The sequence below is a fragment of the Camponotus vicinus genome, unplaced genomic scaffold, assembly GCF_025532165.1.
Source record: "Camponotus vicinus isolate PSW18456_S1 unplaced genomic scaffold, iyCamVici1.0 SCAF_5, whole genome shotgun sequence".
NCBI lineage: Eukaryota > Metazoa > Arthropoda > Insecta > Hymenoptera > Formicidae > Camponotus > Camponotus vicinus.
Window position 1 is genome coordinate 17,650,534 of NW_028141977.1, and position 14,099 is coordinate 17,664,632.

The window sequence follows — 14,099 nt, forward strand, 5'->3', positions numbered from 1 at the left end:
ACAGAACGCCACGCCTATATCTGCATTGCACCCTCGCCGGGACCTCGTCGGGGGAGCCTTGAGGGAAAAAGGGAGCAGTGTCGTGTCAGCACAAGGGCGTACATGCGCATTTCCGTTCGCTCGCTCCCCGATGCCACCTACGAATCGTAGGATGCTGCGCTGAAGCAGCCGTGGTGGGGGGGACGACGACCCGACGCCGTGCCGCGTCGCGATTGGCCGCCGCCTTTCATCTCTCCCGGAGCCTTTTTTTTATCTCCGTTTTCCCCCTCCGCCGCGCTCTCCCTCCAACGCACCCTACCGTTCCCCTCTCGAGCCGACCGTCGCCGAGCCGTCCGTTCCTTTTATCTCGCTCGCGTTCTCCTCTCCTCGCTTATCTCGCCCCTTTATCTCGCGCGCGCTTGGATATACCCTCCGTTCCTTCTTTCTTACATCTCGCTCGCCGTCTCTCCCCGGTTCCTTCTCTCTCTCTCTCCGCGTCACCCTTTTTTCCTTCTCTCTCACCGCCGACATCCGTCCGCCGCTACCGTCGACGATCACGCTACGCGTTTTTTCTTCTCTTCGTCTTCCTTCCTGCCCGTAGCCACAGACTCACGCTCGTGTCTCGTCCTTTTCCTTCTTTCTCTTGGTTTCTCTCTCTCTCTCTCTTGCTTTCCCTTCTCTTCCCCTCCTCTCCTCTTCCCACCCCATTTTCGTAACCCTGCTATCTCATACCCGGTCCCCTTTTCCTCCCTCGCTGTCCTTCTCTCTTTCCCTTTCGACGTTGACGCCTTCCTCTCTTCGTCTCAACCTCCCCTCCTTCCGTCCAGTTCTCCCTCATCATCCCCGCTTCTTCCACGCTCGGATACACCCACGCACCACGCAGGAGAAATAAAGATGGCGGTTAGTATGTTTCGAGAGTCGTCTCTCTGACAACCTTGGATTTGCCTATTCGTAACGCACCGGAGCAACCCTTCGTACCCGTGGATGACTATTTTAATTTGCGCACGAATACTCTCTCCCTCTCTTTTGTTCTCCCCCTCTCTATCCTCCCCTCTAATTTTCTTTTTTGTTTATCGATTGTAACGAAACGTACAATCGATTCGAACACGCATTTTTTTCTTTAAAAAGAAAAGAAAAGAAAAAAGATAAAACAACTAGGACAGGTAATTTTTCAACATTGATTCAAACATTAAGAAATTTCCGTCCTCATGAAGAATGGACAGTCGGTTTGAGATGAAACATTTGTTTCGAAAGCTAGTGCTTCCATAATCTGTAACATTCTATTTAAATTCTTTATGTTTTGTGAAATTTGGGTCACGATTTCTTTTATATAAAATATAAAAAACTCAGTTTAGTCGAATTAAGTTGATGTCAAACTAAAGTAATTATTCTATTTTGACAGTAATTTTGTTAGTGATCATTAACAGGTTTAACATTATTTCGCGTTGTAAATCAATAATTATTTAATTCTTTTTCAAATTTATTTTCCACGATAGATTAAAAGCGTAAATAAATTATTAAAAATATAATTAAATTTTTAGCATAAAATTATATATAATTAATTTTAACAAAATATATAAGTTCTTTAATATATTGTAACATAATAAAATACTTCAAACAAGATTACTTGCTCGCTATATTGCTTTTTATTCTAAATTCGAGATCTTATCGCAAACTCACAAGAGTGAAAAGAATTGAGATGGTAAGAATTGATATCTTTTTCTTATTTTAAGCAAGATTTTTTCCAATTTATTTTTTGATTTATTACCAGAGATATTTTTAGCAAGGTTTCTATCCTCGGGACTACTTTCACGTTTTTATTTTGAAATTCATGAATTGCGCAGCTTCCGTAACTTAACTCATCCTAATCTCAAACATTGCCGAAATTTTTACCAGTGGTCCGGCAATTAAAACGCGATTCAAACTTTGTTCTCAAATTATATTTATATTTATATATTGACATTCTCTATATTTATTGACATTTTCTATCTGTATCTCTACATCAGAGTACTAAGATAAAGATAGAAAAGTTTACTTAAAAAGAACCAAGAAATATTTTATATTAACCGAAAAATAAAATCGACATTCTTATATCCGGTCAGCGGAGACGTTCCCAAGGGATGCGACTCGACGGTTTATCAAGACGCGCGACGTAGAAAGGAATTGTCCGTCGCGGCTCATTAATTTCACGACCGTGAGAGGGCGAATATAGAGTTCGCGAGGTGCCCCGTGGAGGATGTCCCGCAAAGTACCAATCGTATACGTGGCCCAACCGAGTGTTTCCGCATGTACCTAGACGCCGTTGTCATACCGACTTACCTACCTACGACCGCATCTATAGATTGTCGCCGTAATAACGCCTATACAAATCCTAGCCCGACCTTACGACGCCTCGGGAGGAGACGGGGGAATGGGAGAAGGACAGAATAGCTACGATAAGTGCGATCGCCGGACGTCTGATTTTTAATCGCGAATAGAAACTGACCGTGTATCATCTGCATTGAGTTTTTCGATAAAACATTATTTTTTGGTTTCATAAAAATATTCTGATCTTGTGATCTGCGTGAAAAAAATGGACCGCTCTGTATCATTAAGACAGCGAATGTTATTTAAGCTGTCGTTTCATTAATTCTTGCAGCAATTCGATAATGTATTATTAATGTTTTATACTAAATATCTATAAAAATAATTAGTTTTAATCTTAGATCTGAATTTCATAAAATCATCAAATCAATTTTGATCAATCGGTTTATCTCTCGGTTTCGAGTGTTTCTTAAGAATAAAGAGAATAAAGCATCGTGAATTTTTTTCAAAACTCGGACTTTTATCTTCGATAAATATGATAAAGTATAGTCTTCTTAAATGTAAACAGTATAATCTTTACAAATTTCCGAGAAAAATAAATAACTTTATTTTTGAAAGTAAGATCGATAATCACTCACCACATTCACTCACCATTCCCTTCTTCATTTTATCATTGAATATCATTCCGTATGCGAAATCGAATATTGAGAGCAAAGTTTGATTAAGACATCTCTCGTTTCGAAATACGTGCATTTTTTTTACAAATATCCTGATCAAGAATTTTGTCTGACAATGAGAGCGTAAATTAGAATAATTATTTTCCAATATTAAAGAAGAGACACTCAAATACAAAATATTTAAAAATCTTTTAAACAAATACATGTAATGATACGGATTATAATTTATTGAGAATCAAGTATAAAAATATATGATTGATTTTCTCGATAAAAAAATTAAACGCAAATATATGCAAGAATCTCTGTTTTAATCACTTTAAAATTCTCTTATTAACATAACGAAAATAATTATATTTTTTATCGATAAATTATTTGAGAAAAATATGCATTCGAAATAATTTATTTCGATGATTAATTTATGCAGGTGATAACATCTTCGGGATATTCGTTCACACTGCAATTTTTGCGAGAAGTTATCCGAGAGTTATAATAACGCGTGCACTTTCTTGTCAATATAAACATCGCTAATTAATCTATCTCGTTACCGAAGGGCGCCCCTTTACTGGGGTGAAAAAGGGAGCGGTTGACTTTCTGTACCACACCCTAATTCAGGCTTCGTGGAGCCGCTCGCATAATCATCCTTGTGCTCTCTCTATCAAGAAGAAAGAAATTTTTTTTCGGATATAACATTCACACATTCGCGTGCACACACTATAATATAGTTTAATTATAGTATATTAATATACTATAGTGTATTAATTAAATTCGATACATAGTGCATTTTGCTAAACACACTCAATACACATATATAAAATGTTTGATAAAGATCAAATACAAAGAATTCCTAATATATTCATTAAGAAAGATCTTAATATATTTATCAAACAAATTCCAATGGCTGGAGAGCTATTAGCTCTCGATGGCATTATTAATCTTCTATAATGCTTTTGAAATAGATTTGAGCGATTGCCTCGAGACGTCATTACAATCAAAGTTGCATTCTTCAAATCTTTATAATATCATTGAAAAAAAACAATTATTGAGTATTTTATAAAGTGTTAAATTTTAGAGAGCGTAATATATATGAAATTTCAAATATTCGATATTATCCGTGTCATGATAACATCTTAATCATTCGAGATTAAAAACAAAGATTTTTTTTTATTATGATTATTCTAAGTCAAATAAATATTATTAGGATAACAGTTATAATATGTATAAGAAAGAAGGAAGTTGTTTGTATAAAGGCAACTCTAAAATCAAATATTTTTTCACAGATATAATATCTTTTATCTTTGAATTACATCTTTATTTCTTTCTCCTTTGCGTTGCAGCTTCTTTACTGTAGTAGAATTAAATATACTTTTTCAAGTTAGAAGTCCGTTACATCGCGTGTTCAAAGTTACACCGTAAATATTTTTCATATCATCTCTACAAAATCGCGTACTAAATATGGAAAGTGTTTGCCTTTGACCGTATTTAGGAAGCAAAGATATCACTCGGACTTTCACAAAAGCATTTCGGTGATAAAGGTCCTTATCTGTTTAAATTCGAGCTACCATTTCTCCTTCAAAAATATACCGCTATAGCAGTGAGATTAAAATTTCGACGCGTCATCAAATCGCGACGTGTAGATCCGTCGCACCCTCTGACATTTATGAATTACCCCCTTCTGGCATTATCGTCAAGAACATCGATGAGACACATTACTCATGACGAGAAATTATTCCATGAAAAAGGAGATTCGATATCGATTTGATTTTCATGGAGAAACAATCTTTACGAGCAACATTTCGTAACAAAATATTTCCTATATATTTAACATTGACAATTTTAATATCATTTCTGCAATAATTTTTTTTTTATTTTCGAAAAAAGAGAATAATTCATTAATCATCAATTTGTCGAAATGTAGTGTAAAAGTGTAGTAATGTGTAACGTTACATCGGGCCATCGCTTAAAATCTAACAGCCTGAAGGTGAATTAGATGAAAAAAATTGGCCGCGACGATTGACTATAAATTTGATGATCGAACAACTCGCGATACCTCGAATTGCGTCACCAATACAATTGATGTAATCTCGTTATCTCGTGAGCTTCATTCGTGGAATCTCTCAACTTGGAGCTCGCTCTTTCTAACATGACCATGACGCGAACAGGTGAGTCGCCCGCACGCGCGATTTGTATGTTTAAATATTGTAAAATTTCACGTGACGAGATAGCATACGAAACAAACACACGTGTGTGTAAAAAATGTACCTCTACTTTGAACAAAATAAATTCCCCCCCAAAAAAATAACGGAGTATCGAGGAGAACGGCGCTGGCATTCGCGAAAGAAGGAATTTATCGATCCTCGCAACAAAATCGCGAGATTCTTTACGGAAAAAAAAGAAATTATTTGGCGGGACGACACAATGCGTAAAAACCGTAGTAAATATTCAGTCAACAGAGATCGAGGCTGATCAGCCAGAATATCAGCTTTTCGTGGAACTTGATTTCTAAACAGACATACCTTTCTTCGAATATTCCATGATGCAGGTGGAGTTTGCTCCTAGCCTAGGTATCGCACCGTCGAGATGGGAACTCCAAACTCCAGCATCCAAAGAGTGAACTGATTTACACTTTAAACACCCGTCTATGAAGAAGAAGTACGAGAGTACGTCAGACCCGACACACACCGCTCTATCGCGTACACTTGGACGTTATTCCCCCCCACCCCCAAGTCCGGGAACTCGATTGATCCAGAGATGCACCTTCGGAGAATGCGAACCGCTACTCGTGCTCCGACAGAGAAAATCCAACGAGACGCCCATAAAGGCGCATCTCCTACCAGCTATCACAGCGATCTCACTCTTCCCGTGCTCCTCGCACTTTAACGGGATGTTACATGAATCGAATCTCGTCGCAAGTTGCAGATGCAGACTCAGACTCCTCGATTCCGTCGTCGTCGTCACCGCTCGGCGTACAGCAGCACACTGAGAAGCGCGGGTAACAAGTCGTGGCGTCCGCTTCGTGGTCCTCGGAGCGTCTGAGCGGTGATCCCGAAACGAGAGGGACCCCGACTCTTCTCGAGGGATGGGTGAAACGTGGCGGGGGCGACCACACGGCGACGCTCGTAGAGTAGGAACGGAGTGGTGGAGGAGGGTGGGCGGGGGATGCAATTCTCTCCGTCGAGCGCGCGTGGTGGGGAAGAGAGGTACGGCGAGAAGAGAGGACCCCCGAGATCCATGGGAGAACGGGTCACGACGGGCCGACTCGCCGCGCAGTAATGCCTCTCTTGACAGTTTCTCTCAGCCTGTGTGCGCCGCTACCTCATCATCCCTTCCTCCGATTGGTCCGCCGTCCGACCCCGCGCGCCCGCGCGCGCGCGCGCGCGCCGTCTCTCTCACCCGCGCGCTCTCCTCTGCCGGCGGGCGAGCCCGCCGATCATCCCCCCACCACTCTCGCCTCTCTTTCGTCCGCTCTCACCCCCGCGCGCGCGCACCATGAACCGCCGCTCGTCCGACCATCTACTACGTGGATACATGGGCGCCCGAATGGAAATGTTCTCTCCGACGCGGCAGATTCTTCTTTTTACTTTCCCTCGAGAAATATTTGCGCCCTTGACCTTACGTTGTGGAGCTTGCTTTTTCTTCTCTTATTCTTCGTAGAGCGAGAATATTAATAGTTACACTGGATTATCTCAAGGATGTGTAGAGTATATTTTTTATTTTTTAATTTTGTTGCGTGTAAAAAGACATAAAGGCTTGATGTAATATATTAAATTAGTGTAATGACGAATTAGGCAGTAATGCGTAATGCCATCTAATTGACAGGGAAAGGCAGCGCGCATTAATTTTATGGATGAGTTGATATTTAAAGATGATATTATTGCGAAAAATGATTGCATCAAATATGAATTTTACGAGTGGTAAATTGTTCTTATTGGAATATGACACCATATTTACGACAAAATTTTATGTCTTGGTGCACAATAAATCTAATAATAGACATTTTAAAATAAAGATATCATGAATTCCGGATTCACAATTAATTTCGCATTTAAAAAATGTTTAAATACTCGACTGTATTTATTTTTTACAATTGTTTCAATAAGATTTCTTTCAGTGTTTCATTGAATAATTTTCAACATAATATCTCGTTGAGGTTCATGAGGTTTGCGTCCAAATGTTTTACATTCCCTGTTTTATAGCGTGCAAATCTTAATTATTAATTGTCACAAGAGTTACGTCATCACAATACTTTGGAATGTTATCTTTCTATCTTGAGGTAGAAGAAAGAAAATATCTACCATTTATGGAAAATGTTTATATTCTCTTTCTTTTTCTACGTTTCTAATGAGCTAGAGGAAAAATCTCAGATATGTGATTTTATCGCGCATTCTTTTACGCATTATATATGCGTGCATACATATGTTCAAAGAAATATCTTGTATCGGAGAAAGCTTTCGCTTTTATTTGCTTTACGAGTCTGTAATGTACACATATAAATATCGTAATTCGATTCACACACAGAGAAGCCAATTGAAAAACGTAGTGTTTCAAATACGACTATTCTAGAAGAACACTAGGAATAAAAAATTTCACATAATGTGTGGGGTTCATAAATTAAAAAATATAAAAAATAAATATAAAAATATAAAAATAAATTTTTTCCTCTGTTAATGACGTTTTGTGACAGTTGATTGAAAAGTCTTTGGCACAATTACATTCGATTTCTTTATCGTCAACTATTGGGAACATCTTTGCAACATCTTTGAAAGACTAACCGTCGAGCCACAAGGTCTTAAGGCGATTTTTAAAAATATGTTCATCTTTTCCCCTACTTCCCCTTCCAAAAAATATGTGCCTCAACGGACCGTAAAGAATAACCGACTCTCACTGCCCCTTCTTGCAGACGCCCATGTGCAAGTACGTTTTCCACCGGAGCAAACCTTCGCCCTTCTTGCCCCACCGCTTCTCTTCGCTCGCAACGAAGAATCTTCTGACTCCTTCCCCTACTCGTCCTCTTTTGCTCCCGATGCTCCTCTCTCTCTCTCTCTCCTTCTCTTTCTCTCTTTTTCTCTCTCTCTTGCAGAGAGGCGCCGACGTACTACTACACGAATGACGGTTGGAGCCGAGTCGGCGCCTAACGCATCTGCCACCCACACCAACACACGACCACCCCCCTCGATGGATCGTCTCTTTACCATCTACGTGCTCCGCGTCTGATGACGACGTGCGATGCTTCCCTTCTGGAAACGATGGGCGAGTCCGCGACACCGATTCATCGATCTCTCACCTGATTTAGCCTTGCTATCTCTAAAAATCAGGTTACCTTCTCTTCCCTCCCTTCACCATTATCTTCTCTCCCTTTGCTGCTATCGAGGGATTAATGAAATTGCTTCGGAGCAATATTGTGCAATATTGCGCGGTGGAATTGCCAGAAATATTAGACAGAAGGAATAATCGAAGGAACGAAAAGCTTTTTTTTATTACCAATACACGACTGGAAGAGATCTCGATGACACGTCAAACGTTATTCAAATCGTCAAGACCGTTCGTGGCAGTTTCTACGTGATAAGACGCAAGGTCAACGTCATTGGATGGATGACCGCGAGCGTTAAAGTTTCATAGATAATGTATATTCGAACTTGCGAGTTTCGCCAAGACGTAATAGAGACAATAGTTAACCGTTGCGCTATTTACGATTCCGATAAAATTGCAAGATGGCACGTGTCACTTGTCAAGCACGCGGCTCGATAGAGGCAGAGAGAAAAATAAGTGTCTAGTCTTGTTTACAGCAAACGCATATCTTATCGAATAAAATATATTTAGAAATAATCGAAGGTAAAAATAATAAAAAATTAATAGTAATAATAATAAATAAATGGAATTTTTTAAATGTAGTAGCCTTGGTGTATTCTGCATTCAAATTATGCGCGTTATTATTCAAATTACTGAACTAATCTATCTCATATTCTTTTCATATTTTTTTCATATTTTTTTCATATTCTTTATTATCCAGATATTATCCGAATATTTTTGCGGCAACAATAGAGCTACATTTTGTTACAAAAAATGTATATTTAATGATCGGCTGATCTCTCAAATATGTTTGATTGAAAATTTTCTCTTTTCTACAGAACAAGATAATATTTAAGAATAGCTGAGAACCGTTTATAACATGATTATTATAAGTATAAAAAAAGAAAATGTTCGTCTGTGCTAATTCGACCTGAACTTCAAATCCCGTGACTGTATCACAAGAATGATGATTAAATAAGACCGAGGAGAGACGGGGACCTTTGTCATTGTGTTTAGAAACTGTTACACCGAAAAAATTGTATTCTTGAAATGTATACTTTATAAGTTCTCTTAATAAATATTCTTAATAAATAAGAATATATTCTTAATGAATAAGAATATATACTTAATTTGCGACTTCTACGCCGCAACTCGATTTTCGTGTGCGCGACATGTTTCTTCGCTACGCGGCGACACCACTCTTAATTTTTCTCGTATTCAATATTTATCATGAAATGTATATAAAGGACTTGTATTAACGTAAGATCTAAAGTATATTTTTTTCCCTTAGCAGTGGTGCGAAAGAGAGGACGCTGCTCACACACAGGTTCTCTGTGTGCATGTGAGCCGTCCTCTTTCTGACATCACTGTTTATCAGTTTAATTTCAAGCTGAATTTAAAATAATTTATTTAATAATCTGGATTCCTTGTTGGGATTCAGAATATTAAACAGATTATTTGAAATTAGGCGGAAAAAAACTTTTAGACCAATAATTAAATTTATTTGACTTCAACAAAATTTATTAAATCCAAAGAAATATTTTTCTCTGTGTATTAAGAATATCTCTTTAGAAGATTCCTAACTTATTCCTTCTTAACTTAAGAGGATCCTTTTGGTGCCTATTTTAGTGATATATATTCTAAAGATAAGTGGCATATTCTTAAGTTAAGAATACAATTTTTTCGGTGTAGAGATCATGTACCTAATTCATGGGCTAAGAAATTCAGTTGATCTTTCAACCGTCTTGTGGTCTATCTGAAAAAAAGAAAAGCCGCGCCGGCTTTTCTAATGTTTCTGACGAATTCTGACAAATGTTTCTGAATATTTCCCGGAGATACCTGGAATATGAGAACAAATTTTTCATATCTGTATTTTAGAAGATATATTTTGAAACGGGTGGCTGATTGCTTTTTCGCCGTCTCCAATACAGATTTGTCTTTGTCTACCTGTTTACTACAATGATGAATTAGTCATAAGTATAATAGAATGAATTTCGTCAAAAAAAATTTTAACAATTTTTCAAAGGAAGACGATATAATGATTTCCAGATTTTGGATTGTAAAGATTAATAAATGTAAGAGATTAGGGACTTCTGCTTATAGCTCCTATGGCCGCCTATGTGACCTGACACTATGTCCGTCTATGCCTTATAGTTATGCTTGACTAGGATCCTCTCAATATATAGGTTCTAAATCTATTTCATCTGCACTAGAGAGTGTTCAAAGCGCATTCTCTCATATTGGAAAAAAAATCAATCTTTCAAAAAGTAAAACACATTCTCACATATTGAAAAAGACAATCTTTCAAAAGGTAACAAAGATTGTGTGTAAAAAGTAGATCTACAAAAGTTACTACCAGATGTAGAAAAGTTTATTTTATATAAATTGTAAAAGAGAGATATCTTTGGCTATAAAAAAGACCGAGGAAAACTTTGAAGACTTGATAAAAACTAGAATAAAAATTGAAATTTAAAACTGAGATACACACACAAAACTTTCGATAAATCTTTATAATATGCGCTTAAAAAAATTAAGATATTCCCTGATATTTTCTCTCTCTTTCTCTCTCAATTCGCTTTTTCTATACAAAGAAAAATGTATCGCTATAAAATTCCAAGAGATATATATTTTACATTTTTTATAATTTTATCAGCCATTATATACTATTGAGGGATAAAAGAGATTTGTCGTATATCTTTTTTGGAAAATATAGCAGCAAGGAAGCTGAGAATATGAAAGTTGCCATATGGCATTTGCGTTTTTTTCCTCCTGTATTGACTTGTTCTTCACCTGTATGTTTTGTGCATATATCAACCATTAAGATATTTTTAAGGGGAAAATTTTATTTAAAATTATTTTATATAGCATGTTAAGATTCGTGACGTTTTCTCTTGTAAAAGCTTTTTAATTTTGTTTTACAATAAATAAATCTTTTTTCTTTTCTTTTATAGATTTTTCTACTGACACAATTATTATTCTTTTTATATTTCTGTTTATAGCTAATAAAAGTATATAATTCAATTTTTAAATTAGGTAAAGAATTTTATGTAAATAATAGATTAATTAAATTAAATAACAAAAGTATAACGTGTTTCATAATGTTATATGCAATTTTATATAATATGTAGTCAAATTTTTAAATTAATTTAAAGTAATTTTATTTTCATAAAAAGATTTTTTGGAAATAAAATTATTATTTTAAATTAATTAAGCCACACAATTGATATATTTATTTACAATTGATTTTTTTTTTCAAGATAAAAAATCTATCCAGTATTACACAATATTACAATAGAGTTGATAGTCGTTTATAATATTGAAATTTAGGTCACAGAAGTTTTTAATTGCTAATATAAAAATCAATTATATATATTCAATTATATTCAATTCAATTTATAATATAAAATTAATAATAATTTAACTCTTTGTTTCTTTTTATTTTAAATAATCTCTTTATTTTTTATTTTTGTTATTTAAATAGCTATTTATTTTCATTATTAATAGGTTTGTACGTATAAGTGTATAATAATTAATAATTGTGAATTAAACATTAAAATGAGATCCAAGATTGAGATCAGAGAAAGATACGTCATTTTTTAATTTTTTGAAAATTGTAGAAATCAAGAAGTATTTCTGGAATTGATGAGATATAACGTTAGAAAGTTCTCTGTAGCTTAATCTATGAGAATTTCAGGTGAAAATGATGCCGCTTAAAAGTATGAGAAATACGAGACAATATACATTTAATGATTGAACTAAAGAATTTCCTCGTTACAATATTATATATCTCAAAAATATAATCAACTCGGAAATTTATAGAGATATGAGTGTAACCATCACGCTTTCTCTGTGAGTCAGCCTCCTTACCAGGTACGCGAGATAAAAGGAAGTTATCCGATGAAACAATCATTGGAAAACAAATATTTATCTTATTGTTGAAACAAAAAACTCATTAGAGTAATATCTTCCTAGAGTCTGTAAATATCTTTAAAATTTCGGATTGATGCGTGATATGAAGATAAATATGTACACACATGCACACACATATCTGGTAGATATATAGCCATATATATTTTTAAAAGCCATGGAAATTCATCAGCAGCAATGTTTATAGTGAGATGCATACATTAATTTGAGGGAAAATTTGTGAAATTTCGAGAAATGAAATCTCACGAATGAAATCTCAAAGAATTTTATCGAAATGCGCGTGATCGAGTCTTATCTGTAAAGACGCGACATTTTTTCCACGGCGGGTCCTTGAAAGAGAGAGATAGAGAGAAAGAGAGAGAAGGAGAAAGAAAGAGCGAGAGAGGTGCGTAAGGTGATGCTGCAACGCCAATAGCTTCTCCGCTCCGTAAAACTCCAGAGTTGCCGATAAGTGACGAGTCGTCGCGATTAGATCGCTCTTGTTTGCTTCTCTGTCCTCGCCCATGTTTGTACGGTGATGTCATCGGTGGATGGTCCATCCGGTGCGGATTAGGTCAAAGTCTCGCGCTCCTGATAAAAATCATGTCCCAACGATTCGTTTTCGTCTGCACCGTCACGATGTATATCTGCGTATACGCAGAAACAGCGCCGATAAAGCACGGCGCAGGTAATTAGTGGTCCATGCGGTCCAGATTAGATTACGCTCGCAATCGTAGCGACGCGGCTTTTGATCACTCGCTCACGCGATGACCATCATCGCGGAAGAAGCAGACCTTTCTCCAGCCCACTCTTTTAACGCTATCACCGATTGCTTAATGATCGTCACAAAGTTATTTATCATTTTCATTATTGCTGATAATGATGAATCTTTGTCTTGGGTTGTCCTCTATTATACTAAAGTTTTAGCTATCGATTAGAAATTTACGCTTAATGATGTTTGCTCACGTCAAGTGATCAAAATCGTTTTCACGTTACATGTATATATTTTTAAATAATTAAAATATATTATGAAATAGTTCATTTATGTCGGAAAAAATGGATATAAATATTATATGTTCCGAGACCGAGATAAACATAATAATTAATGTATGAAAAATAAATAGAGACGATGAAGTCATGGATGAAAATCGATTTGTACAGTAAAGTTACGTCTTGTGTGTGCGCAAGAGCCGAGAAATATTCTCATATCTCACTTTCAGATAATATTGTATCTCACTATCTCGCGATCGTTCGAAAGGGATAGTCACATTTTTCCTATCAGATTCAATGAATTAGATTAAATCACGATATTTATCATGAGTTACAAAAGTTAAATCTTCCGATTGCGACTTCTCTTCATGTCATATATTTAATTATTTTAATATTAATTATAATTAGCATAATTTGTTATATCCTGTGATAGTATCAGTTATATTTATTTATCAAACTTACTTAATAATCAATATTTTCATACGTGAAGCGAGAAGTATTAGCGGAATTATTATAGCCGAGGTAAATAAAGGAAGAAATTTTTTTTACAAATTATTTTTTAAAGAAATCTTTTCTCATAATTATTATAAAATATAGAAACGTTCTAGATTCAAAACTACGCAAATCAGATTGCGAAACAATTTATGTTAAAACATTAGCAATTTTAAATTTCTTTAAATACGTATAATACGTTAAATCATATATTTTAATAATATATTTTGATAAAAATTTTGATAATATATTTTGACTTATTCAAATATTCTGTTAATTATTCAATGTACGTATTTATCTGGATAAATTTCTTCATAACCTTCAGAGATAAATACGCTGAAAAATATCTCGCAGCAAGGAAAGCAGCTTCTCTTACGCAATCTTCGCGTTGTCACGTTGTCGAAACTTCAAGATCACCTTCACGGACCGGAAAAGCAACACCGTCGCGGCACAGATGGTGTGAAA

General features: G+C 35.9%; 1 protein-coding gene across 2 annotated transcripts in view; it reads right to left on the reverse strand.

Annotated features, from left to right (window-relative positions):
• Window positions 1-14,099, reverse strand: part of LOC145971524 (uncharacterized) — a 112,831-nt gene that overhangs the window by 11,316 nt on the left and 87,416 nt on the right. The window contains exon 1 of one of the 2 annotated variants that reach the window (XM_083099266.1): window positions 5,474-6,215. The exons of the other annotated variant lie outside the window; for it this stretch is intronic. Coding sequence (XP_082955392.1) covers window positions 5,474-5,492 — 19 coding nt within the window. The 5' untranslated portion in view covers window positions 5,493-6,215. Of the gene's footprint in view, window positions 1-5,473; window positions 6,216-14,099 lie in introns of those variants that run through there. 2 annotated transcript variants of the gene reach the window in all.